General features: G+C 42.7%; 1 protein-coding gene across 1 annotated transcript in view; it reads left to right on the top strand.

Annotated features, from left to right (window-relative positions):
- Positions 1–12,849, top strand: part of IREB2 (iron responsive element binding protein 2) — a gene marked incomplete at its 5' end in the record, with an annotated part of 42,097 nt that extends 29,248 nt beyond the window's left edge. Inside the window, 11 exons of the mRNA XM_084641331.1 lie at positions 291–450; positions 1,309–1,444; positions 2,114–2,198; positions 3,038–3,194; positions 3,643–3,767; positions 4,066–4,170; positions 4,451–4,593; positions 6,645–6,792; positions 6,881–7,003; positions 8,534–8,719; positions 9,345–12,849. Of these exons, the coding sequence (XP_084497457.1) occupies positions 291–450; positions 1,309–1,444; positions 2,114–2,198; positions 3,038–3,194; positions 3,643–3,767; positions 4,066–4,170; positions 4,451–4,593; positions 6,645–6,792; positions 6,881–7,003; positions 8,534–8,719; positions 9,345–9,455 (1,479 nt within the window). The 3' untranslated portion in view covers positions 9,456–12,849. The remainder of the gene's footprint in view (positions 1–290; positions 451–1,308; positions 1,445–2,113; positions 2,199–3,037; positions 3,195–3,642; positions 3,768–4,065; positions 4,171–4,450; positions 4,594–6,644; positions 6,793–6,880; positions 7,004–8,533; positions 8,720–9,344) is intronic.
- Positions 12,850–27,498: the final 14,649 nt, after the last annotated feature.

Genomic DNA, 27,498 nt, shown 5'->3' with positions numbered 1-27,498 from the left:
ATTGCCACACATTTTGTACTATTAACAATGGCAGTTATAAAGGTATATGGATGAGCGCATCACTGTTCATTTGAGGGCAATGAGTCCTTGCACGCATCTCTGAAGACTTCTTTGAAAACCTATTATATTTCAATGTACTCATATGACTGATAAGCACTTTCATGGAGTACATGAGTCTTAAGTGAAGGTTCACATAATCATGCTATGATGAGGTACATATCTGTTTTAAGTGTGATCTATAGTTGTTGAATTGTCTCTGTTCTTGACTTGTTATATATTTTGTCATCTAGATTGGCTTTAAAGGGTTTCAGATTGCTGTTGAGAAACAAAATGACATTGTGCCTGTTGAGTATGAAGGAAATGAGTACAGATTGTCTCATGGATCTGTTGTCATTGCTGCAGTAATCAGTTGTACAAATAACTGCAATCCATCTGTCATGCTTGCCGCAGGTATGTTGTGACTGGTGACAACTAACTTTGGTTTACTATTGCAATCTGGTGTTTACATGGTCTTTGTCAATTTTGGTCCAATTCTGCAAATGCTCAGTGCAGGGAATTCCCAGTGTCCAGACCTTTTAACTCAGTTAGACTGTTCATTGTACTTTTAGGCCTGAATTCCTGTTATATGTATTGAGAACTGTGTTAATGAGAAGTGGCCTTTATTGTACATAGTCCTGTATAATTTCAAAGTTTCGGTGGCCTTATCAGACATCTATAAAAACTAGATGCCTATGAAGGTAGGTCTAATAAGTTTGTGTTTGTTTACTTTATGATCCGACATTACCAGTCTGTTTAGAGCTCCTTTCAAAAGGCTATGGATATCAACATAACCATTGATAGTGTCAGGAGGTTTTGATCCCTGAATGAAAGGGTGAAATTTAGCCTTTAATCAGATGCTAGCTGAGCTTTAACAGCAGGAATTGAAAAGTCAGTGACAGAACTTGAAATAAAACCCAGACCAGACCACCCTTCCATGCTCTGACTACTAGACCATCCATTAAAACACAGAGAAGAGATTTTCTGTCAGGTAAGGGGAAGAAAATGGATATGTTTGATCTGAATAAGAAAACAAATATGACTTCTTATTATTGATAAAGCAACTTTGTTATATTACTTGTCTAAGGAATATTACAAATATATACTCCTTTTAAAACAGTTTCCTTAAGAGACAGTAAATGGTGATTTCCCTTATTTTCCCCTCGTCACAGTAATTTACCTACCTGACACCATCTTGGTAGTTATAAATTCAGTTGCTCTTCCAATAAATATGCACAAGTCTTATTTAACTATTGTTTTGTTTTTCTTTAGGTCTTTTGGCCAGAAAAGCTGTCGAAGCTGGACTGATGGTTAAACCTTATATAAGAACAAGTTTATCTCCGGGTAGTGGGATGGTTACACATTACCTCAGTTCAAGTGGAGTGTTACCATACCTCAGTAAACTTGGGTAAGTTTAACGTCTTTATTCATGCTGACGGAGGGAAAAGTGGTGCATGTGTAAGTGGATTTATGTATAGTCCTTAGATATGGCCCCAGTTCAGCAAGGGTCCTAACTTTAAGCATGTGAATAGTCCCACTGACTTTGGGACAACTTGCATGCTTAAAATTAATCATACACATAAGTGTATGTTGGATCAGGTCTTGGCCCTTGCACATACAATTTACAAGGTGCAGGTGATCTCCTGTGCCTGAGCAGAAGCCTGTTTTCTTTAACAGAGCTCCACAGGACTGGTGGCTTGGATTGTAAATTTTTCAGGACAAGAACCAGACCCTGTCTTGCTTGTCTGAGACACCTACTGTACTTTTGACTGCTCAGTAGCAATAATAATCATAATCAAATCACACTATGTATTAGCTTTGTTTTATGCATGAACTTTATTGTCCTTGCTTACGTTTCACTAAGTAATGGCAATACATCAGGAGATATTCTGGAGACCTGACTTATTTTTTGTAATTCACCAAGACAAGTGAGAAGTAATGAGATTATTATCTCTTTTCAGTGTACTCAGTATAAAAAATGCCCAGTTAGCAAAACAAATTCCCTCAGCTTCAAATATTTCACCAACACTCATTTTAAATAATTGAATGTGCTACTTACTCCAGTTTTTCAATGCAGGTTTGAGGTTGTTGGATATGGATGTTCAACATGTGTTGGAAACACTGCTCCCTTGCCAGAAGCCATTCGGAATGCGATAAAACAGGTACAGCTTAAAGATTCTGACAGTGCATATACAATGTAGCAGATTCTTTTCTACTCAAATGGTCAGGAAATAAAAGAATCTGTATAAAATAATATACTTTGTCCTTGGCTGGAATTTTGCAGTGCATTTAGAGATGCATCTTTGCATGCCACATGGAGTATATAAAGTGACTAATTTGGTGTCTGAAATAATAATAAAGTCATAGTGAATACAACTTTATACTACACAAATCTCAGCTGTAAGATGAAGTTTGTGTATTCTTGCAAGAGTTAGTCATATTGTGTATGATATATACATATGCTAACCTGAGTTTCTGCTATTTTCTTGTCATTGGCAAAATAAGGTTAATGATACAGAAATGAGCCAATGGTTGATACTTTCTTTATTGTATATCTAGTAAGTCTGTAAAGCACAAATGTATTTTGGAATATTAAAAAAAAATCACGAGAGTGAGCAGTTTTAGACAGCTAAATGATAAGCTGCCTTTAGCCTTATCAGTGCTAAAAGCAGCTCAATCCTCAAGGCTGCTGTTAGCAATGAGGGAGTAATAGAGGCATCAGCCTGGGAAAAGGTGATGGAGAAGTAGGAGAAAAAAGGAGGGGAGAACTAATCCAGCTGACTAAGAGGAGACATGAGGGAGTTCTGTGACTGGGGAGACAGAGTGGGAATAGTAGTGGTAGAGAGCAAATGACCTTTCATTTTAGGGGCTTCTATAAGTACTTACGGTGCCTTTAGCTTTTTTTTTTTTTTTAAGACAACAGAAATCTAAGCAAACTGTCATTAATGCACCTATAAGTTCGTAAGGAGTGCTGAGAAATGTATTTGTTTCTACCTTTCAGGGTGATTTAGTTGCTTGTGGAGTTTTGTCGGGAAACAAAAACTTTGAAGGCCGTCTCTGTGATTGTGTCCGTGCCAACTACCTTGCTTCTCCACCTTTAGTAGTTGCTTATGCTATAGCAGGCACTGTTAATATAGATTTCCAGACTGAGCCTTTAGGTAACTATTTTTTTATATCTCATATTTCAGAATAGTACCAGGTTTTCTTTGGGTGCTTTGGCTTAAAATGTCTGCCTGTTAAATGGCAGCAACTTTTGCATTTTCTGTTTTGAAACAGGACGATCAGCCTTAGACCACTTCATCTCTTCTTTTATTTATACTCAGATATTTTGTCTCATGAGAGAAGGTGGAAATTACATATTTCCTCAGTTTTTCACAACGTTTGTTTCATTTAACTGGCATTTAAGCATGCAGAGAGCATTACATTATTACAGCACTAGACAAAGAATGACCATGCTTTTCATTCCTAACAGCAAAGAAATAAAAAATCACTTAGCCGATTACTTTTTTGGAATCGGCTGTAGCATCTTTGAATAAAGTCTCAACATATATGGGGGGGTTTTGTTCGTTTGTTTTTGTTTTTGCTTACAAAAAACCTTTTACATAGGCATTGATCCTAATGGCAAAAATATCTACCTGCATGATGTTTGGCCTACTCGAGAAGAACTTCAGCAAGTTGAGGAGGAGTATGTGATATCATCCATGTTTAAAGAACTGAAAGAAAAAATTGAGGTAAGATAGGTCTGTCATTTTAAATAGTTTAGAAGACAGTGCATTTCTGTATAGCTTTGCTGTATCTTCTGGTTGAAACAGCAGCCGTTTTGGAGGGTTCTGATACCGTGACTAAGATTAAGTGATGAAGATATGGCCACCTGTATTCTGTTATACTGGGGTTCTTAAACAGTGTACGTTACGATGGTATCTCCCACAGTATATTACAACCTCAGAAAAAAAACTTTAAGACTGTATAAGATAATTGTAAATCAGTTTCCCTGATAGTCTAATTGGCTAATATACTCTCCTTTTGTAGAAAGGCAATAAGCGATGGAATTTTCTGGAAGCACCAGAGTCAGTTTTGTTTCCATGGGATTTGAAGTCCACATATATCCGATGTCCTTCTTTTTTTGATAAGCTTGTAAGTACAGTGATTCCATCTAAAATAATATTTTGGGAAGTGCTGAATACTAAAGTAAGGGGAAAGTTGCGTTTCAGTAAGATTTGGTTGTATCTGATTAAGTTGTGTAGCATTAACCATGTCTAACTGTCTCTAACTGGTGTTCACACCATTGGAATGATTGGAGCTCATGGATGGATGCTCCATTTTTGACGTGAACAAACCTGTTTAAATAAGATTTGTGCTAGGAATCCTGGGGGGAAAGTATGTATTTTTTTTTTCTTTTTTTCCCCCTTAATAGGCTAAAGAGCCAATTTCACTACAACCAATTGAAAATGCCCATGTCTTGCTATATTTGGGAGATTCTGTAACTACAGATCACATATCACCTGCTGGAAGCATTGCAAGGAATAGCGCCGCTGCGAAGTATCTGACAAACAAAGGGTATGGATCGTAACGTATATTTAAGCCCCTTCATTTTCATTTTTTTAACTGATTTTTACCAAAAATTCCCCAGGTTTTACAAAAAGTATTATTCATTTTTTTTCTGATTTTCATCCTACTTTTGTATCCTTCAAATATATTTTAAAACCCTTGTTTTATTAGGAAAATACAATACCTTGCATGAGATATATGTATTACAATAATACATTAGTTTGTATATACATGCAAAGCTGACTGAAGTAAGGCTGTGTATTAGTCTACTCTAGAAGATACACATAATAAACAAACAGGCACACATGCAAGCTCTGAAGTGTGTGTGCATCTGAATGTACTGATGAGTCTCACGCCCACCACGTACACATTTCAAGCTGTTAGCAGATAATGGTTTAAAGATTTGACACACTAAAATGGGAAGAAAACAAAAATCTGTCAGAATACATTTCAGAACACAAGGAAGTATTCAAAAGGAGAAAAGAAGTCGAGTGTGTGCGCTGCAAATGGTGTGGCCCAGTTATCAAATGTAAATATTTATAGGTAATAGTTCTAACTCTACAAAAGTAAACTGTTGATTCAAATGAAAAGTTGTATTTGGGGATAAGAGATGTATTATTTTCTTAAACTCAGAGGTGAAGTTGTGTTTTGAGTTCTGTTCTAGTTCTGCAGCAAACCACACTGATGAACGGAATTCAAAGAATTATTCTGCTGAATACTTTTTCCCTGTCTTTCTGTCCAACAAAATAAACCCCTATATTTACCCAGAAAAATAATATTTTTGCACTGATTTTTCACCTGTTTTTTTGTTGTGGTGGTAATAAACATTGATAAATTCCCAGGAAAAATTAAATAAAAACAAAAGCTGAAAACAAAGGGCCTTACGTATATTTTATGAAGCAAATGAATCTGCTTTAGTTTTTGTCTCAGTGGGGAACTTAATTTACCAAATAAACAACTGATCATCAAAAATTGTTTTGTTCTGTAAATGCCATTATGCATTAGAGAAATTAATTGTGTATGTCCTGGCTAACATGTAAACTGTCACTACTGTGATTGTAGGTCATCACCAGAAATGTATTTGAAATCTCTTTTGCCTTGTGAACAGCTGAAATCTATTTTAAAAGATCACATCAATGAGATAGACCATTGTAAAAAGATAATGGTCTGCTGCCAAATCCATCTCAAAACAAAGATACATTGTTAATTTACAAAGCAGATAGCACTCATCTTGTGCTAATGGTCTATTCTATGTCCATTGATTTTACATAAGAAATGATAATGTTGCTTTCACTTCATTTGATGGGTGTTGAACACAGTATAGGGATAATTGCTTACTCCACTGCTGTTGCAAAATTATTGTTCTTGGCAAAGAGAGCAGACTGGCAAATAGATGCACAGAACACATCAGAGACCAGCTTGTTCATAACACGCCTCGTTTAAAGACTGAATTGCCGCTGTATGAATGTGAATTTGGCTGAAGGTTTGATGTAGATTTATTTGAGAGATGAATCAACAATTCTGGACCCAATATAATGAGATGTTAAACACCCTTAACCCCCAGTGAAGTCTGAGGGTACCCAGCTTTTCACAGGAGGTGCAGAGCTCCTCACAGAATCAGACCTTCCATTTGGTAGCACTTTACACGGACTAATTGTACGGTACTGCACCAACAAACCCCAGTTTATCAGCCGAATATCTCAAAATAATGGCTTCCGGTGCCCACTGTTTACCCATGACTATCTCCCTCAGTCTAAATTAAGGGTACTTTCTAGAAGTAAAAATGAATTGACCCTCACTGCCAGCTCAGCTATCTCACTCATGAGACTAGAACTTGTAGATACTACTCATGTTGATTTTTTCTACAGACTGCTTAACCAACATTTGTTAGAAAATTAGTCCTCCTAGATTGTCACCAAAAAGCCACTTAAAACTTCAGTTCAGCTACAGTTGTAATGTTCATTAGCTAGTGCTCTATACCACCTAATGGTAAAAACCCTCCAAAACAATATCAGTAGACTTTCTGTTGAATAGTAAATACTGTCTTATGATATTTGTAGCCTCACACCTCGTGAATTCAACTCTTATGGAGCTCGAAGAGGTAATGATGCTGTGATGACCAGAGGTACCTTTGCAAATATGAAGCTTTTGAATAAATTCATAGGAAAACCAGCTCCAAAAACAGTTCATTTCCCATCAGGACAAATGGTGAGCATGTATTTGTTCAAATGACTCTATTAGCTAAGAGCTATGGATTAGAGCTTGTCTAATGATTTCACTTTCTTTTTTCCTGCAGCTAGATGTGTTTGAAGCAGCAGAGTTGTACCAGAAAGAAGGCATTCCTTTGGTTATTTTAGCAGGGAAGAAGTATGGACTGGGTAACTCAAGAGACTGGACTGCAAAGGGGCCTTTTTTACTGGTACTGTTATATTCTCATGAAGTTAGTTTCAAATGTATTGTTTTAAGAAGATGTCTTTAAGCATCAATTCATGTTGAACTGCCTTCAGTTTAAATTTAAATATTTGCAAAATACTGTTTGCTTGAAAATGTATAATCTGTAGTTTTCCTTGGTAGAATCTGCATAGAAGAGAACAGGTGGTTACAGGGCCAGTTTATTAAATTTCAGAAATGTATAATTTATCAAGTTTGGCCCACAAAATGGGGATCCAACATAAGAGGTTCTAGACTTAGCTAGATAAATGACATACACTATTGGTCTAGGGCCCCAGTCCTGTGGGGGTGCTCTGTATACCCCCCAGCTCCTATAGGGGTTAGGGGGAATGAAGGGCAGGCTTTGTAGTAGCTAAGGTAAGTGCCAGTCAGTTATTTTTGTGTGCTTGCTTTGGCTGCAGTATAAGTAACTAGGGTAAAAAGTATGTTGAAGTTGGCTAGCCTACTAATTATTCCTTTACCTTTGTAGTTTCTTAAATTTAGTTTTAAAAGTTTCATTCTCTCCCGTCACTTCCCCAGAATCATTGCTCTCCCATTTTAGTCTCTGTTAAAGTTTTTTAAGCAAAAAGAGGAACTTGCTGCCTTTTTTTCCCCCCCTGGAAGCTTTATTTAAAAATTATGTTCATATTTTTTAAATGTTTGATTTTCAATTTTCAATTCAATCCACATTTCGCAGTCTTGTGAGTGGAAAAGCTGCACACCATTATTTGGGGTTGAATTTTTCACTAGTGAGCTAGATCACTGCCAATTTTCAGCTGAGTATTGTAAAACTGCAACTCTTCCTCAAGAAAGGAAAACATCCAGACAAACTAATATCTCTCGTTACCAATGCTCTGCATTTTTGATGAAGGTTTTCTCTGTTTAGTTTGTGCATGTGGTGGTGAAGCCATTGGATACATTGCAGACTATTCTGATAAACTGCATTTATCATATACCTCTGTCTGTCACTTGCTCCCTGTCCATCTATACTCTCCATCTCTCTGGGAAAGCATCTAGCATTCCATGCCACCTCAGCAGCTTCAGATAAACATTTTTTTAAAACTCTCAGAGAAGTGTTTCCTTTTGCCTTCAAACGTCAAAAGATCCCCCTAACTACTACAAAACAACAACAGACTCTGAAGCCCTCGGTGGACAGTGTTCGGTCCTGCATTGCTAATAGATTTCAGTTTCAGAAATGTTCTGAAAAATAACTAAAAATGACACCACCTTATTGCACTGGTCTGCTTCCTTGGTTTATTCACTGCCATCTGCTTGTTTTATTGCCAAAAATAAGTTGTTACTGCATTTTACCCCTGCTAACACTGCAGAGCCAATAACGAGGCATGTCCAATAAACCAGACTTCCACCAGCTTAAGATACAGGAGTCTGGAGGTCACTGCCTCTGTGTTGATCAGAAAAATATTTGGTGTTAGTTTTTATGGTTATTTTCATTAAACTTCATTATTATGCAGACTGCTGGCTGAAATCGGAAACCAATTATTTTATTTACATTTTATAGGGTGTTAAGGCAGTTATAGCTGAAAGCTACGAAAAGATTCATAAAGGTCATTTGATTGGAATTGGCATAGCTCCACTTCAGTTTCTTCCGGGGGAAAATGCAAACGTTTTGGGCCTCACTGGCAAAGAACAGTTTTCTATATCTTTTCCTCAAGAGCTGTTTCCAGGAATCACATTGGATATTAAGGTATTTCTAAAATATATCATCTCTATTTCAAGGTGCAGACCATTGGAATTATGAAGTAATATGCTGATTTACTTGAAAAAGCAAACATAGTCTTGCCTTGTGCTTAAACTGCTAGTGAACATAATTTGCCAGAATATCTTGAAAGTACATATAATTTTAGTTGCCTTCTTGTTCCGTTATTTGTCTGCATGTGCAGCCCCTAATCACTTCAGTTTTCCCCCAACACAGAAACTTTGTTAAAAGCCAGTTAAAGTTTAATCAAATCCCACTCACATAACTTGCCATTTCCTTGTTTCTAAGGGATTAAAGCAACAGTCTGCATGATTCCTTTCCACCTAGACATCGCATTCAATGCCAACTATGACACAGTTTGCACATCCACAGGGAAATCACTCCTACTTCCAGCAGAGAATGCAGCACAATATGCTCCCCAAAATTATCTAAAATTGTGCACTAATATAAAACGTAATCGTGGTCTTAGCAATGTGAACATCTGGAATGGTTGGCATATGCAGTTTGAGTTTTTGTCTGTCTCATTTATTGTTTGTGGGTAGAGTATGAGTTCAAAAATTGGAGACAAGTTTTTAAAAGTAATTAACACTAATTGTTCTTTTTTATTTTGAAGACTAACACTGGCAAAGTGTTCAGGGTGATTGCCTCGTTTGAAAATGATGTGGAAACAACAATATATAAACATGGTGGAATTCTAAACTATGTGGCTCGAAGATTCTTATAGTAGCTACTGACTATATGGATACCTTGCATAACTGGTAATTCTGAAAATGCCTTGTGTGAACCCAGGAATCCATGCTATGGAACTGCAACAGTCCCAGTCCGCTCAAAGTTATTTCGTCCATGGATGTAGAAGATTGTGAATCATTGTAGTGACCGCAACAAGATCCTTCCTGATTTTAAATAATATTCAAATGGTGCTATTAACATTGCTAAAATCGACATACGTGTTTTGTGGCAGAAAGCTGTAAGTATGGGGGGGGGGGATATTTTATCACACCATTTTGTAGATAAAGGATGTGAAATCCAAAACTGAATTGTGCTGAAGATTATTCTTTAAGACGACTCCTCCTGCAGTTGTTTTCACTTAGTTTTGCACCTGTAAATCTGTGTACTGCTATTTGTTGGTTTAAAGGTAGCAGATGATATGGAATGTTAGAGGCAAGAGAGATGGATTCTTCCATGGTAGTAGCTAAGAATCCAGATCCGAAGGTTTGAATTCATTATGCTTTAAATTGGGGGTTGACCAAAAGAAGGTCCACACGAAGCCCAAAGAGTTCTGTAAACATAGGCCGTGGCTTTCTTTACCTTCACTGTGGAGATGGTGTGCTCTGTCTGATCCAGATCAAACATCACTCAGAGTAAGATGAAATATTGTATGCTGGTGATATGAAGTCTCCATGGGCCACACCTCTGTATTTAAAATGAGGATGGCTGCAATAAATTCTATTTCATGGAAGATGCAGCTCTGAAACTTGGGGCAAGTTCCTGTGTCCCTCAAGTGGGCAGCTTGCCCATCTTTGCTGTAACTGGAGCAGCATGGTTGTCCCCCTTGTGTCACCCTGGGAGTTAATGTGTACTGTTTGCAATGTCGCTAACCAAAGTACTGACAAGCTGAGTTGTGAAAACCTACTTTTAAAAAATGTACTAGACTTTTAGATTTTCTTCTTTGCTTTTAAGTGTGGCCTACGATTACTGTGTTTTCTTTCTCTTAAATTACATTGTAACGCATTACAAGGCTGAGATAACCATATTGTCTCTTAAAACTTCTAATGTGTTCTCTGAATACTCTTCTCATGACACTAGAACTCTGCTTAAGATCCCAGTTTTCTAACCAAAGCTAGCTGTTACTGCATTGCCTTTTGAGCTGCTGTAGTTTTGGTTGTGTCAGCACTTCCATGATAAAAGCCTGTTTTCCATGAGTTTACAATTGGAAATCTACTGTCTCAGCACAGGAACTTATTTGGTTTCATTAGTTTAAAACACCATTTTACAACTAATGATTTTTAAATTACTTGTATAAATCAATTTCTGATTTTTTTTTTCCTCTTGAAGCTCTTTTCAAAGTACATTTTAAAAATCGGCTTGTGATTATCTATTATATGTTTATAGTTCCCTTTGGGAGAGAGATAACATTTATTACCATTAAATATTAGCTAGTCCTCTGCACATGCCCAGTAAATTATTTCCATAATTATGCGTTAGGATTTCTACTGCAAATAACATGTATATCAAAACTCTTGAGAGAACAATTTCAGCTTTATTGCATGATGGGGGGTTGGATTTTAATATAAATTACTAACTTATACTCAGGCAATAGACTGTAGTGGTCTTTCAGTCAAAAAATATAGGGCATAAAAATACTTTTCAAGTTTTTACATGAAAATGTAATTTTTAAAAAATCCTGTTTTAAACCATGTTACAGTTTTGACAAAGTCCTGAAAAGACATGGTTAAAACTGGCAAATTTATAGCACTTTCAGGTGGTGGTAATAATTTTCATGATGTGAGATAACATAGCTGTCAAACTGAACTTTGAATTCCTTGGCTACTTCATTTTATGTCACAACCCTAGTGACATTTAAACATCTTTGTGTGTAATATGCTTTTTGAAGAAGGAAAGTTTTTCTACACAAATTCCAAAATCCTGTGTAATCTTTTCCTACATTTTACCAGCTGAGCTGTGCTTTCTTTTAGCAAAGATAAAAACCATTGACAATTGCCGCTGCTCAGTAAATTAATTTAATACATTTAAGACAAAAACTACTCAGCTGTATGACTGCTGTGTGAATTAAGCATTCAAAGATCCATTTCTATCTTGGATGTTTGTAATGACAGTTGTGATTGAGGAGCCAATCTTGTTTATTGTATAAAACTGGCCTATCTTAATCTCACTCTGTTTTTCAGCTGAGTGGTATATTCTCTCTGGGTTCAAGTAAAGGGGAATGTGTGTTCATTATTGGGGAGCAAACAGTTATGCTAACTGATAAAGATGTCCCCCCCCAGCCGATTACTGTAAGTGGAAATCCTGTTATTTGGCACGAAAGAGTTTAGTTTAAACATCTCTCTTGTCCGACTACCATTGCTTGAGTTCAGCACACAACCTCCCAACTTCTGCAGTCTTGCAATAAAACACTTGTTGCTGCAACAGTAAAATACTCAAGAGAAGTTATATAAGACACATCAGAAGTAAATCAATATTGTGAGAGAAAATGCAATTTAACAAGACATTTATCAACCTACAATTTTTCCAACATTAAAACCAGTAAATTCTGTTGAGGCATTCCGATGTCTCTCCTGTAGTGATTACTTTAATTCTGCTGCTCTTATGCTTCAAAATCACTGAAAGAATATTATGAACACCTCAAAGTAAGCTTCTGTTTTCATAGTTGAGGTCCTGTCATTGCTATTTCACATGGGCTGATCCAAAGCCCATTGAAGTCAATGGGAATCTTTTCCTAGACTTCAGTTGACTTTGGATCAGGTCCCCAGTGCCCACAAGTTTGAAGCATGGTGAATGCTGAGGAAAATGGCACCTATCTGTTTTGCTTGTCACAAGTTAGCAAACTGCTGTAGAAATGAAGGAACGTGCTTGGCTGTCTTCCCCTGTCCCCCCGTCACGTGCATGTGATCACAGGCATTACATAACCCCCTCTCAACACAGCAGCAGGGGAAACAAATTAATTTTGACATAGTGCTAGGATCTAGTAGTTTGAGATGCGATAGCCTGATTAAATGACATCCATCTCAAAGCAGTGGCAGGATACAGTCCAATTAAAGGACTGCTTTCACCATATAAAATACAATGTTCAATAAGCTCTCTTTCCTGTATTTTAAAGCATAAGAGGAAAAAAATAAAGTGACTCTCCAAGTGTTAGACATATTTAACTTATAATTTTTTCCCCCAGAACTTTGGGATAGTGTTGATTTTACACATACATATAGGGACATGAAACAAAATGTATATTAAACACATTTAAGCAACTGCAAATCAGTGTCTGCTGTTTAAAGCCAACAAAACAGTATAACAGTTTTAAGTTCAATAATGTTAAGTATTGTATAGAAATATTATCTTGAGACAAAGGTCATTTGCTGACAACTGTGCATAAAATGTTACTGATGTTGTAAATTATTTTTAATAAAGAAAATTGTATCACACTACTTGTATGCAACAATCTGTTTTAAAACAAATCACATAAAATGTGTTTAAAATGCCAGCATAATTCTTTATAAAAAGGAGGCAAGGATATGTCTCTCAAAATTTGGGAACCATTATACATTAAATCACTGGAAATGCAAACTGCAACTGTCATGTATGGAGTACTCTGTCTGCAGTGAACTGAACAGCTCAGAAGTAGTAAAAAATAAACAAAGGACTTCTTCCCTCCCTCTCTTATGGCAAATGCCTCTGAGATTCATCTTTCATCATATTTATTTTCTCTTTTTACCTGCTAATACAAGTGGTAATGATGTATCAAATGTAACAATCTGCTTGTTACATAGACCCTCAATTACTGAGCACGTGATAAGAAAGAAAAAAAAAAAGTTAGCCATAGTGCTGCTTATCACCTCATAGTAGTGGGGCTGGTTTATCTGCCTACCCTCTTAGTTAGCTTCTGGCTTGTTCGGGTTACTCAGCAAAATGCTCTGTATTCTGCCTAACATTTTTAGAAACTTGGGCCTCAAGTAGGCTCAAGATTACTGGCAAGTACCGTATTATTAATCACTTAAGTCCATATTCTATGCTGTCAACATCACAACTGGCTGGTTTTAGCGTACACTCAACATGCCTCAGGTCGCACATGACCAGGACTCATCACTGAATTTGGTCCGCTGGTTGGATCATTAGCTTCCTCGGCCTGAGCTGGGTACTGACAGGGAGTGCGATGTGAATGCTGATCTGTGCCCCCAACTGGCTGGTGAAAGATAATTAAGGAAACAGACGTTTGAGTCCCCAGAGTCTTCAGTCAGTTTAGAAAAAGGGATGAACCTGTAAGTGCCTCAGTCTGGCTGTTAGGTATGTAGCCCCGTTACTGTACTATCGTGATCTTTAATGTAGTTGTCCTCCTAATGCCCCTGGGTGGTAGGAAAGTGCTGTTATTCCCATTGTACAGAACAGAAACAGGCAGAGAGAGACTTAAGTAGCTTGCCCGAGGTTCTGTTACAAGTAGTCTGTAGGGGCTTAGGAAACCCTATCTCCCAAATCCCCTGGATTCAACACAGGGTATTTGATCTCCATAAACCCATACTTCCTGCCTGTATGTTAACATCCAGGAAATGAACTCAGAGCCTTTCAGGAATCAGATAACTGACAAAATTAGGAAACTCCATACCCATGATGAACTACTCATGTATGATGTCTGTGAGGGGGGTCTTAGTGGGGAGCTAGCTCTGGTCACTCAATAGGGTGAACTGCAAAGAATGGGGCAGACAATCCCCTTAAAGCTGGTGGATATTCCAATACTTAGATTTACCAAGCCAGCATAAAACAGCTTCTTTATTATTTTACTGGTTACTCAGAAGTTCCCTTAAAGTGATCCAGCCTCAGGCCTCCATCCAGGTACCCACATCAAGTATGATGACAATTTCTGTAAATCTTATTTCATCATATAAAATAAAAGATTCTACCAATCCCAAAGGATCGGACACATTACCTCCCAGGTTATTAAATATTTCAGATCTTCACCAAATATGCACTACAGGCAGTTCTTATTAACTAAGCTAAAATTAATTAAAAAACAAGAGAGTATGGTTAAAAGATCAATATACTGTGGCAAATTGCCGGCACTACTATGATGGGTCTTGCGCTTTCTCCTCTTGTGCGGGGGGGTCAGGGCACTGTTTCTTGCCCCTGAACTGGGGTATTAACTGCCCCACTAGTGTCCTAGAGGAGGGGAGTGGAGAGGGAGGGACCCGGGCCCGCCCTCTACTCTGGGTCCCAGCCTAGGGGCCCTAGGGATAGCATTGAACTAGTGGTTCCTTCCTCTGGGCTACTTCCCTCTCCTGCCCTTCAGCTTGTGGGGCTTCCTGCCCCTCCCTCTGCACAAACCAGCTGTCCCTTTACCTAGGGTCTTGGTTTTCTTAGCCCACTGCAGCACTTCTCCAAACTCTCCTCTGCTTCCCTCCAAACTGCTCTCTGCTCCAACACCAACCCACTCTGTTTCAACTCCTCCAAATTGCTCTTTGCTCCAACACCAATCCACTCTGCTTCAACTCCTCCTCCTGTCTGATTGAAGCAGGGGGTTTTTACCGGGTGACAGGCTTCAGGTGCTTTAATTAATCTATAGCAAACTTTCTTCCCTCTCCAGGGAAGAAGGCTCCCTTCTTACACTCTCCTGCCCTGCCCTCTCCTGCTGCTGGCCTGGGCTTTCCTTGCTTTTTGCCCCTGCTTCAGTCCCCCGCCCCCGCGACCGGGCCAGACGCTTTTTCTTCGTTTTGTTTTTTTTTGCTGTTTTCTTTTTTTTTTGCTGCCGTTCGAGTGCTGGTTGGCTGCCAGCTCGCCTGCCAGCCCCCCCACGCCTGCCCTCGGACGCTGCTATTGCTTCAGCTGCAACCCCTGGAGAAGGGGGGGGAGGACTGCCGACCCGCTCCCCGGAGGAGGGGAGTGGACGCCCCCAGACCCAACCGTTTTGCTGTTTGTTTGTGGACCCGCACTTAATCATCTTCTTATCTTTGCTTGGCATTTTTGGAATGCTCCACAAAGACCGGGAGAGAAGACAGCTGATGGAGACATCGCCCAGGGAAGCTACAAATCATTGTGGAGGGGGCCGTAAGACTGAGTACTTTTGAACTGTACTCTCGTGTGGGGGGAGGTTGACTGTGTCTTAACTGCGTTTGTAGGGGCACAGGGGGTGTGGCACGGCAATGGTGGGATCTAGGGAAGGTGCGCGCCAAGCTCTTCTGCCATGACTACACCCGGGGCACCAGCCGACGGAGAAATGCAACAATAGAGCAGTTGGAATGGGAGGTCTTAGAGATGGAGAGGCGTCTGGCCGCCAGCCCCGAGGACCCGTTCCTCTGCGGAGTGTGCTGGGAGAAGCGGGAGGAGCTCCGGGCCCTCGAGGACCATCGGGCCCGAGGTGCTTTTGTTTGATCCCGCATCCGCCTCCTTTGGGAGATGGATCGCGGCTCCTGTTTCTTCTACACCCTGGAGAAAACGAGGGGGGCCAATAAACACGTCACCTGCCTTCTAGCAGAAGACGGCGCCCCCCTCATGGATCCGGTGGAGATGTGTGGGAGGGCCCGTGACTTCTACACAAGCCTTTTCTCCCCGGATCCGACCGATCCTGGCACTTGCAGGATGCTCTGGGAGGAACTTCCCACGGTCAGCGTGAGCGACCGAGACCGGCTAGAGCTGCCTCTCACCCTGGCCGAGTTCTCGGAAGCCTTCTGTCGCATGCCCACCAATAAATCTCCGGGCATGGACGGGCTGACCGTGGAGTTCTACCGCGCGTTCTGGGACATCCTTGGCCCAGACCTTGCCACTGTCTGGGCTGAGTCTTTGCAGGACGGGGTCCTCCCCCTTTCGTGCTGAAGAAGGGGGAGCGACACGATTTATGAAACTGGTGTCCCGTCTCGCTCCTTAGCACGGATTACAAAATCATAGCGAAAGCAATCTTGCTGCGGCTAAGGTCCGTGATGGCGGACGTGATCCACCCAGACCAGACCTATACTGTCCCGGGTCACAGCATTTTTGACAACCTATTTCTAGTCCGAGATCTTTTGGAACTCGGGCGTAGAGACGGTTTGTCGTTCGCCCTCCTGTCTCTTGATCAGGAGAAGGTGTTCGATAGAGTAGACCATGGGTACCTCCTGGGCACTCTGCAGGCGTTTGGATTCGGACCTCAGTTTGAGTTTTCTCCAGGTGCTGTACGTTTCCGCAGAGTGTCTGGTTAGGCTCAACTGGACCCTGACCGAACCGGTCAGCTTTGGGCGAGGAGTACAGCAGGGGTGCTCCCCCCTCGGGCCAGCTGTACGCTCTGGCAATCGAGCCCTTCCTCTGTCTCCTCCGCAGGAGGTTGACGGGGTTGGTGCTGAGGGAGCCGGAGCTGCGGCTGGTCCTGTCAGTGTACGCCGATGATGTGCTCCTCATGGTCCAGGACCCGGGGGACTTGGCGCGGGTGGAGACTTGCCAGGCCATCTATTTGGCAGCTTCCTCCACCCGCGTCAACTGGGTCAAGAGCTCTGGCTTGGCGGTGGGGGACTGGCGGCAGGTGAGCTCCCTCCCTCCCGCGCTTCAGACCATCTGGTGGAGCGCGGGCCCACTGCTCTACCTAGGCGTTTACCTTTCTGCCATGCACCCTTCTCTGCCGGAGAATTGGCAAAATTTAGAAGGCGGGGTGATAGAGTGGCTCCGGAAATGGACAAGGCAACTCCAATGTCTCCCCCTCCGAGGGAGAGCACTGGTGCTTAACCAACTAGTCCTATCCACACTCTGGTAACGGCTCAACACCCTGGTCCCAGCCCCAGGTTTCCTGACCGACCTCCAGACATCGATTCTACAGTTCTTTGGTCAGGAATGCACTGGGCCCCTGTTGGGGTTCTTCATCTACCCCTGAAGGAAGGAGGGCAGGGCCTGAAGTGTCTGCACACTCAGGTCCGTGTCTTCCGCCTCCAGGCCCTGCAGAGGCTCCTTTATAGTGCAGGTAGTTCGACGTGGAGCATATTGGCGCACGCCTTCCTGCGCCGCTTCCAAGGGCTCCGATACGACCGGCAGCTTTTTTATCTTTGTCTGAGAGGTTTTCTGCGAGACCTCTCCGGGCTGCCGGTCTTCTACCAGGACCTCCTCCGGGCCTGGAAACTGTTTTCAACGGCCAGGTCCGTGGCGGCCACCGTGGGAGCAGATCTTCTCGTGGAGCCCCTGCTACACAACCCCCAGCTCCGTGTGCAGGCGGCAGAGTCCCGCTTGGTGCGCCAGAGTTTGGTCCTGGCGGAAGTCACGAGAGTCGGAGACCTCCTGGACTATGACCAGGGAGACTGGCTGGATCCCGTGATGCTCGCTCGGCGCATGGGGCTCTCCAGACCTCGTACCCCCAGGCGAGTACTTCAGGAGGTGAAGGCCACCTTGACACCCGCTGCTCAGGCTTATCTCAACCGAGTCCTGCGCAAGGGCGCACCCCACCCACCCTCTACCCCAGGCCCGCCGGACCTTTCAATTGGGCCCCTACCCCGTAGATCCCAACAAACCCCTCACCCTTTCACTGAGAGCCGGCTGCATGAACTGCAGCTGGTCAGCTTCCAAATCGCACCACGGAAATATCTATACACACTCACGCTTCACACCCTTCACGCCCACACCCTGGTGTCCCGCCCCGATACAAAGTGACGGGACCTCCTGCCACCTTTAGAGGGTGAGCAACCCCGGTGGGCCAGCCTGTATTCCACCTTGGTCCCGAGGCCCGTCGGGGACATTAGTTGGTGGCTCCTTCACGGAGCTGTGAGCATGGGCGTGTTTTTGAAACGGTTCACCCCCATCCCGGATACTTGCCCATTTTGCAATGTGAGGGAAACCCTGGCGCACGTATATTTGGAGTGTGCCAGGCTGCAGCCCCTTTTCCGGCTCCTCACGAATATTTTATTACGCTTTTGGCTACACTTTTCCCCTCACCTCTTTATCTACACACTCCCCATCCGTGGCCCCACAAAATCGTGAGATCTCCTGGTTAACCTCCTCCTAGCCCTAGCTAAAACAGCCATTTATGAAACCAGAGAGAGGAGGTTGGCTAATGAAGTGTCCTGCGATTGTAGGGCCATTTTCCGATCCTCAGTACATTCACGTATCCGGGCGGAGTTCCTCTGGGCGGCGTCCACCGACTCCCTTGACACCTTCGAGGAGCAGTGGGCGCTGTCCGAGGTTCTCTGCTCAGTGACCCCATCCGGTTCTCTCCGTCTGACCCTTTGATTGAGGGGAAGAGCGAGAGACCCCAGCCCCAGCCGTTGCCGCTGTGGATACCATCATCACTGTCACCTAGGAGGGGTCCTATCACACGTGGTGTACGTCCCCCCCACCTCCAAACTGCCCACCCTGAAGCCGTGCCCATCTTGTCGGGCACTCTCAGGAGAGGGATAATCGGTGACACTGGGCGTAGCACTAGGTAACTCGAGGCAGTGGAAGACCATGAGTGTCGAGGAAGCCCTCCCACTCTAGGCCACCAGGTAACTTAGGACGGTGGAAGACCACGAGTGTCGAGAAAGCCCCCCCGCTTGGGCCCAGGCTAGCCTGAACACTTCTCCCTCCTGAAGGCTGCTGTGTTATACCTTGTGTTTGCTTTTGTTTTGTTGCATAGTTTTGCTTTATCCTTTTTGGTGATTTCTTGTAAGTGTTACACAAATAAAATTCTTTTCTGCTTTAAAAAAAAACAAAAAACAAAAAAAAAACCACTCTCCTGCTGCCCTCTGGCCATACTGTATCACAATACATATAGACATGAGTTCAATTCATGTAGGTGCAGGTTCATAGCAGAAATGGCGAGCTTTGGAGTTGCAAAGAGTTCTTTCAGAAATAGTTCATAGGTTATAGTCCAATGTCCAAATATATTCAGGGCGTACCAGCATAACTGGGACCTCAGTTTTGTGACTCAGACTTCCCCTAATGAAGTCTAAGCAGATCTGAGATGACAGAATCAGGACCCAAGGATCTTTTATACAGTTTCATGTCTTTTGACAAGTTGGAGTTCCTCAGGGAATAAAAAGGTAATTAGGATGACTCTGAAGGAGGTACTTAGCTATATGAATTAACTAGGCTGTCAATTAATCGCAGTTAACTCACACGATTAACTAAAAAAAATTAATCACAATTAAAAAAATTAATCATGATTAATCGCACTTAATAGAATACCAATTGAAATTTATTAAATATTTTTGGATGTTTTTCTACATTTTCAATATTGATTTCAATTACAACACAGAATACAAAATTCACAGTGCTCACTTTATATTATTTTTATTACAAATATATGCACTGTAAAAATGATAAAAGAAATAGTATTTTTCAATTCACCTCATACAAATACTGAAGTGCAATCTCTTGATCCTGAAAGTGTAACTTACAAATGCAGATTTTTTTTTTTGTTACATAACTGCACTCAGAAACAGTGTAAAACTTTAGAGCCTACAAATCCACGCAGTCCTGCTTCTTATTCTGCCAGTTGCTAAACCAATCAAGTTTGTTTACATTGACAGAAAATACTGCTGCCTGCTTCTTATTTACAATGTCACCAGAAAGTGAGAACAGGTGTTCATAAGGCACTTTTGTAACCAGCTTTGCAAGGTATTTACATGCCAGGTATGCTAAACATTCGTATGCCCCTTCATGCTTCGGCCACCATTCCAGAGAACATGCTTCCATGCTGATAATGCTCATTAAAAAAATAATGTGACTATTAAATTTCTGACTGTACTCCTTGGGGGGAGAATTGTATGTCTCCTGCTCTGTTTTACCTGCATTCTGCATATATTCCATGTTATAGCAGTCTCAGATGATGACCCAGCACATGTTCGTTTTAAGAACACTTTCACAGCAGATTTGACAAAACGCAAAGCAGGTACGACTTCTAAAAATAGCTACAGCACTCAACCCAAAATTTAATAATCTGAAGTGCCGTCCAAAATCTGAGAGGGACGAGGTGTGGAGCATGCTTTTAGAAGTCTTAAAAGAGCAACACTCTGATGCAGAAACTACAGAACCCAAACCAACAAAAAAGACCAATCTTCTGCTGGTGGCATCTGACTCAGATAATGAAAATGAACATGCGTCGGTCCGCACTGTTTTGGATTGTTATTGAAAAGAATCCATCATCAGCATGGACATATGTTCTCTGGAATGGTGGTTGAAGCATGAAGGAACATATGAATCTTTAGTTCATCTGGCACGTAAATATCTTGCAACGCCAGCTACAACAGTGCCATGCAAATGCCTGTTTTCAGGTGACATTGTAAACAAGAAGCAGGCAGCGTTATGTCCTGCAAATTGTAACCAAACTTGTTTGAGTGATTGGCTGACCAAGTAGCAGCACTGAGTGGACTTGTAGGCTCTAAAGTTTTACATTGTTTTATTTTTGAATGCAGGTTGTTTGGGTTTTTTTTACATAATTCTACACTTGTGAGTTCAACTTTCATGGTAGAGAGATTGCACTACAGTACTTGTATGAAATGAATTGAAAAATACAATTTTGTTTGTTTTTTACAGTGCAAATATTTGTAATCAAAAATAAATATAAAGTGAGCATTGTACACTTTGTATTCTGTGTTGTACCTGAAATTAATATATTTGAAAATGTAGTAAACATCCAAAAATACTTAAAATAAATGATATTCTATTTTTTAACAGTGCGATTAATCATGATTATTTTAATCGCTTGACAGCCCTAGAATTAACATAAAGCCATTTGCTTGTTCCTTCACCGTTCACAGCACATTTCAAAGAGAGATGAATACTGAGATATCCCATGTTTCAGAGTAGCAGCCGTGTTAGTCTGTATCCGCAAAAAGAACAGGAGTACTTGTGGCACCTTAGAGACTAACAAATTTGAGCATAAGCTTTCGTGAGCTACAGCTCACTTCATCGGATGAAGTGAGCTGTAGCTCACGAAAGCTTATGCTCAAATAAATTTGTTAGTCTCTGAGATATCCCATGTTTCAATTCATTTAAATGATTGGATGTTCTTTTGACCTCTGAATTATCAGAATACAGCATAGACAGGGACTGTTGATTACATTGTGGACCCTACTCATACATATGTAAATACACAAAAACACAAACATTATCTCCCCACATGTCTTTTGAGGGTTATTTATTTTGCAGGATGTTTAACCCTTTCTAGCCATGCATCACAATGTCACTGAGTAGAAAAGACACTGACTGACTGTGTGTGTTAGAGAACTACTGACACATGGGCCAGGACAACCTAGATCTTCCTTAACTGATTTGTATTGCAATAGTACCTAGAGAGGCTTCAGTTACATTGTGCTAGGAGCTGTAAAAACAGGTAAGTGTGAGTCCTTCTCCAAAGAACTCAAAATCCACCTAGACAATGCACAAGAAAGGATTATTATCTCCATTTTATAGGTGGAAACTGAGCCACAGCCTGATTGTTACCTGCCCCCAATCAAACAGAAAATCAGCAGTAGAGCCAGGAACTGAAGCCAGATCTCCTGAGTCCCACTCCACTGCCTTAATCATAAGATCATCCTGCCTCTACTTGGGAGCTCAGTTCAAGGCTGGCTTAGCATTTGAACAGGAACCAGTACTATCCACCTCCACTACTTTCAAGACGACTGCTTCCCTGTGGCCATAAACTGCCTTTGGAATGTTTGTCACAGGGCATTGCAATAGCACAGGCAGCTGTCCCCCACCGACAGCTCCAGCAAATAATAGCAATACCTCTAAGGCCTTGCACCCGCACCTTTACAACCAATGAGCTCCATGGGCCCGTGGTGCCTGGTCTCCCCCTCGGCCCTGCCTTCCGCCCCGAGGCGCTCCCCCCAGCGTGTCCCCAGGGTGATTTAAAATGGCCCCGGGGGCCCCACCCACCACCGACAGCACAGCGGAGCTGAGCCGCTTGCTGCCTGCTCACTCCACGTGGCTGCCGGTGTAGCGTAGTAAACTGTTCTCCACAGAAATGTGCTACTTATATCTGCTGAAGCCACTGCCCTTCACCGTGCCCTTATTATCCCTAAGATTCTGCGGACGGCTTTTGACAGAGGTTAAAACGTGGCAAAGGGGGTGTCATAAATATAAAGGGAAGGGTAAACCCCTTTAAAATCCCTCCTGGCCAGAGGAAAAACCCTTTCACCTGTAAAGGGTTAAGAAGCTAGGATAACCTCGCTGGCACCTGCCCACAATGACCAATGAGGAGATAAGATACTTTCAAAAGCTGTGGGGAGGGAGAAACAAAGCCCCTCTCTCTGTCTGTGTGATGCTTTTGCCGGGGACAGAACAGGAATGGAGTCTTAGAACTTAGTAAGTAATCTAGCTAGAGATGCATTAAATTCTGATTCCTTTAAATGGCTGAGAAAATAGGCTGTGCTGAATGGAATGTAGATTCCTATTTTTGTGTCTTTCTGTAACTTAAGGTTTTGCCTAGAGGGATTCTCTATGTTTTGAATCTAATTACCCTGTAAGGTATTTACCATCCTGATTTTACAGAGGTGATTCTTTTTACTTTTTCTTCTATTAAAATTCTTCTTCTAAGAATCTGATTGCTTTTTCATTGTTCTTAAGATCCAAGGGTTTGGGTCTGTGTTCACCTATGCAAATTGGTGAGGATTTTTAATCAAGCCTTCCCCAGGAAAGGGGGTGTAAGGGTTGGGAGGATTTTGGGGGGGAAAGATGTTTCCAAATGGGCTCTTTCCCGATTATATACCTGTTAGACGTATGGTGGTGGCAGCGATAAAGTCCAAGGGCAAAAGGTAAAATAGTTTGTACGTTGGGGAAGTTTCAACCTAAGCTGGTAAAAGTAAGCTTAGGAGGTTTTCATGCAGGTCCCCACATCTGTACCCTAGAGTTCAGAGTGGGGAAGGAACCTGGACAGGGGGGCGAATCTGAGCAGGAGGGTGGCCAGGGTCTGAGCAGGGGGTGGAAATTTACTAGTCGGGGGCATCAAGCAGCTGGAGGCAGCATTAGGAGAGGGGCTAAAGGGCAAAATCAGGAATGAGGTGGAGTTAAGCCCAGGAGTGGGGCGGTGTCAGAGGGCAAAACCCGGCACAGACAGGGGCACAGGGGGTAGCAGTTACCCCAGTGGGACTGAGACACCAGTGCTTTGCAAAATAGTTTGGGGGGTGAGGCTTTTTTTATTTGAGCAAAGTGTCTTTTTTGTATGGTCACCCGAACTGAGCATGCTCAGTAACATCTGCTGAACCCACAGCCCTTCACCCTGGCCTTATTAGCCGTAAAATTCTGCTGACTGCTATTTACAGGGGTTAAAAGGGGACAAAGGGGGCAAATCGGAGCAGGGGAGTGGCCAGGGTCTGAACAGGTGGCGGAAATTGACTGGTCGGGGGGTCAAGCAGCTGGAGGCAGGATAAGGAGAGGGGCTAAAGGGCAAAATCAGCGCTGTGGGGGAGGAGCAGGAGTTAAGCTCGGTGCGAGGTGCTGACAGAGGGCAAAACCTGGCACAGGCAGGGCACAGGGGGTAACAGGTACCCCAGTGGGACTGAGACACCAGCGTTTGCCAAAATGGTGGGAGGCAAAGGGGCTTTTTTTATTTTCCCTCTCACAGACAGCACCTCTCAGCATCGGCTTCCCAGGGCTGGATTCTTCAATGCAGCTGCTCTTTGTCTTACCTAACCGACTGAGGCTATGTTTGGAGTACAAAGTTCAAAGTGCTGCTGTGGGTGCCAGTGCTCCTGGTAATCCACCTCGACAAGGGGATTAGCTCTGAGCAGTGGGAGCCGAGCCAGTCCACACTAGCAAAGCACTCAAACTTGTTGCATTCTGGGGGGGGGTTCACACCCCTGAGCCAGCAAGTTAAAGCGCTTTAATTTGCCGCTATAAATAATCCCTGAGACTTAATTCAGTGAAACATTTTACATCTATCCCCTCAGAAACAAAGAATCCCTTATCACTGTATCTGATTGCATAGAGTCTCCTAGCAGTTTCCCAAGTTGTCTTATCTGCTGCTGGGATTCCCTGAATTTTTAAATTTAATTTTTTTCTTCTCATTTTAGAGCTGACTGAATTTCTGGCCTAGTGTCAAAACTTAGTTTTGAGTCAATCCACCAGTGGGGATTGCATTTTTACAACTGTTATTTTGCTTCTCAGTCTAGCCCTTAGTGTTTTTCTGCATGCCATTGCATACAACTTGATTCTCAAATATTCAATAAAGGCAGTATACTATCTCCTATAACATCTGTCTCCCTGGAAAAAATCTATTCTAATTTTTGAAGAAAATTAGAACTGCCATCGTTGGTCAGACCAATAGTCTGCCTAATCTAGTATCCTGTCTTGTGATAGTGGTCAATGCCAGGTGCTTCTAAGGGCATGATCAGACCAGGCAATGACGAAGTGAACCATCCCATTGTCCACTTCCAGCATCTGGCAGTCAAAGGTCAGTTTAGGGACATGCAGAGCATGGGCCTGCATCCCTGATTATCTTGGCTAATAGACAATGTACTTATCCTGAGGGCCTGATCTAATTTTGTTCAATCCATTCACAGTTTAGCCTTTCAAAATATAATGAACGCATATCTATAACCCCAAGATACCTTTACAACCACAAGGATTCTAAAATCATGAGTTATACACCCTCAAGTCAAGAAATTTTAATAATTTTTTTTATGTACTTCTTTGTTCCTGAGCCTGTAGGGTGCAGTAAGGCTAGTTCCAATGCCTTGAGCTTAAACACCTAAATGAATCTTAGTCCACCCTCATATTGTTCCTGTTACCTCTCCCAAACATTTAAAAAACCTAAGGCCATATCTACACTTTAAGTGCGTGTTAACTCAAGTTATGTCAGCATAGAGTCACTACGGTTACTATGTCTACCCCCCAACCCTCTAAACCCACCTTGCCTCAGTGGCTACTGCCAGTCATCATTTAGCCCCGGCTCACTGGGGCAGACTGCAGTCTGTCATGGTCATTCATCATTTGCAAGGGGTTAGGACCTGCTGCCTTTACCTATTCCCAGGCTGCCCCTCTGCAGCCCCAGTACCTTTTCATAAGCCTTCATCAAGACCTGCAGCCTGGGGGGTTTACCAGGCTGGAGCTCCCCAGTTCCCCTTGCCCTTCCCCAGCACTGCTCCACTTCAGGGCTAGAGTGAGACTTCTCCAGCTTCTGGCCCACAGCCCTCTTATCAGGGCCAGCTGGGCCCTAATTGAGCTGGCCACAGCTGTGGCTGCTTCCCTCAATTAGCCTACCTTGCCTGCTTTTAATTCCCTGCTTATCAGAGTGGGGAAGCTGCCCCACTACAGGCACAGACAAAACTTTTTTTGTATAGTGATGTGCCCCGTGAGGGTTAATGTGTTTACATTAGGTATGTTGGCAACAAGAAGAAAGTCAAGGAAGTGTGGGCCCCTTACTGAATGAGGGAGGCAACCTAGTGACAGAATATGTGAAAAAAGCTAATGTACTCAATGCTTTTTTGTCTCTGTCTTCATGAACAAGGTCAGCTCCCAGACTACTGCACTGGGCAGCACAGCATGGGGAGGAGGTGACCAGCCCTCTGTGGAGAAAGAAGTGGTTCGGGACTATTTAGAAAAGCTGGACGAGCACAAGTCCATGGGGCTGGATGCGCTACATCCGAGTGTGCTAAAGGAATTGGCGGCTGTGATTGCAGAGCCATTGGCCATTATCTTTGAAAACTCATGGCGATCGGGGGAGGTCCCGGATGACTGGCAAAAGGCTAATGTAGTGCCCATCTTTAAAAAAGGGAAGAAGAAGGATCTGGGGAACTACAGGCCAGTCAGCCTCACCTCAGCCCCTGGAAAAATCATGGAGTGGATCCTCAAAGAAACAATTCTGAAGCAATTAGAGGAGAGGAAAGTGATCAGGAACAGTCAGCATGGATTCATCAAGGGCAAGTCATGCCTGACTAAACTAATTGCCTTCTATGATGAGATAACTGGCTCTGTGTATGAGGGGAAAGCAGCGGATGTGTTATTCCTTGACTTTAGCAAAGCATTTGATACTGTCTCCCACAGTATTCTTGCCAGCAAGTTGAAGAAGTATGGACTGGATGAATGGACAATAAGGTGGATAGAAAGCTGGCTAGATCATCCAGCTCAACGGGTAGTGATCCATGGCTCCATGTCTAATTGGCAGCCAGTATCAAGCGGAGTGCCCCAAGGGTCGGTCCTGGGGCTGGTTTTGTTCAATATCTTCATTAATGATCTGGAGGATGGCGTGGATTGCACCCTCAGCAAGTTTGCAGATGACACTAAACTGGGAGGAGTGGTAGATACGCTGAAGGGTTGGGATAGGATACAGAGGGCCCTAGACAAATTAGAGGATTGGGCCAAAAGAAATCTGATGAGGTTCGACAAGGACAAGTGAAGAATCCCATGCACTGCTACAGACTAGGGACCGAATAGTGAGGCAGCAGTTCTGCAGAAAAGGACCTAGGGGTTACAGTGGATGAGAAGCTGGATATGAGTCAACAGTGTGCCTTTGTTGCCAAGAAGGCCAATGGCATTTTGGGCTGTATAAGTAGGGGCATTGCCAGCAGATTGAGGGACGTGATCGTTCCCCTCTATTCGACATTGGTGTGGCCTCATCTGGAGTACTGTGTCCAGTCTGGGGCCCCACACTACAAGAGGATGTGGAAAAATTGGAAAGAGTCCAGCGGAGGGCAACAAAAATTATTAGGGGGCTGGAGCACATGACTTATGAGGAGAGGCTGAGGGAACTGGGATTGATTAGTCTGCAGAAGAGAAGAATGAGAGGGGATTTGAGAGCTGCATTCAACTACCTGAAAGGGGGTTCCAAAGAGGATGGATCTAGACTGTTCTCTGTGGTAGCAGATGACAGAACAAGGAGTAAAGGTCTCAAGTTGCAGTGGGGGAGGTTTACGTTGGATATTAGGAAAAACTTTTTCACTAGGAGGGTGGTGAAGCACTGGAATGTGTTACCTAGGGAGTTGGTGGAATCTCCTTCCTTTGAGATTTTTAAGGTCAGGCTTGACAAAGCCCTGGCTGGAATGATTTAGTTGGGGATTGGTCCTGCTTTGAGCAGGGGGTTGGACTAGATGACCTCCTGAGGTCCCTTCCAACCCTGATATTCTATGATTCTATTATTAGATTCCAGGGCCCTGTACTATCCAGAAACATATGCA

The sequence above is a fragment of the Lepidochelys olivacea genome (genome assembly GCF_965140295.1).
Source record: "Lepidochelys olivacea isolate rLepOli2 genome assembly, chromosome: 10".
NCBI lineage: Eukaryota > Metazoa > Chordata > Testudines > Cheloniidae > Lepidochelys > Lepidochelys olivacea.
The sequence above is the reverse complement of the archived record's forward strand: the minus strand, read 5'-3'. Positions and strand labels throughout refer to the sequence as shown.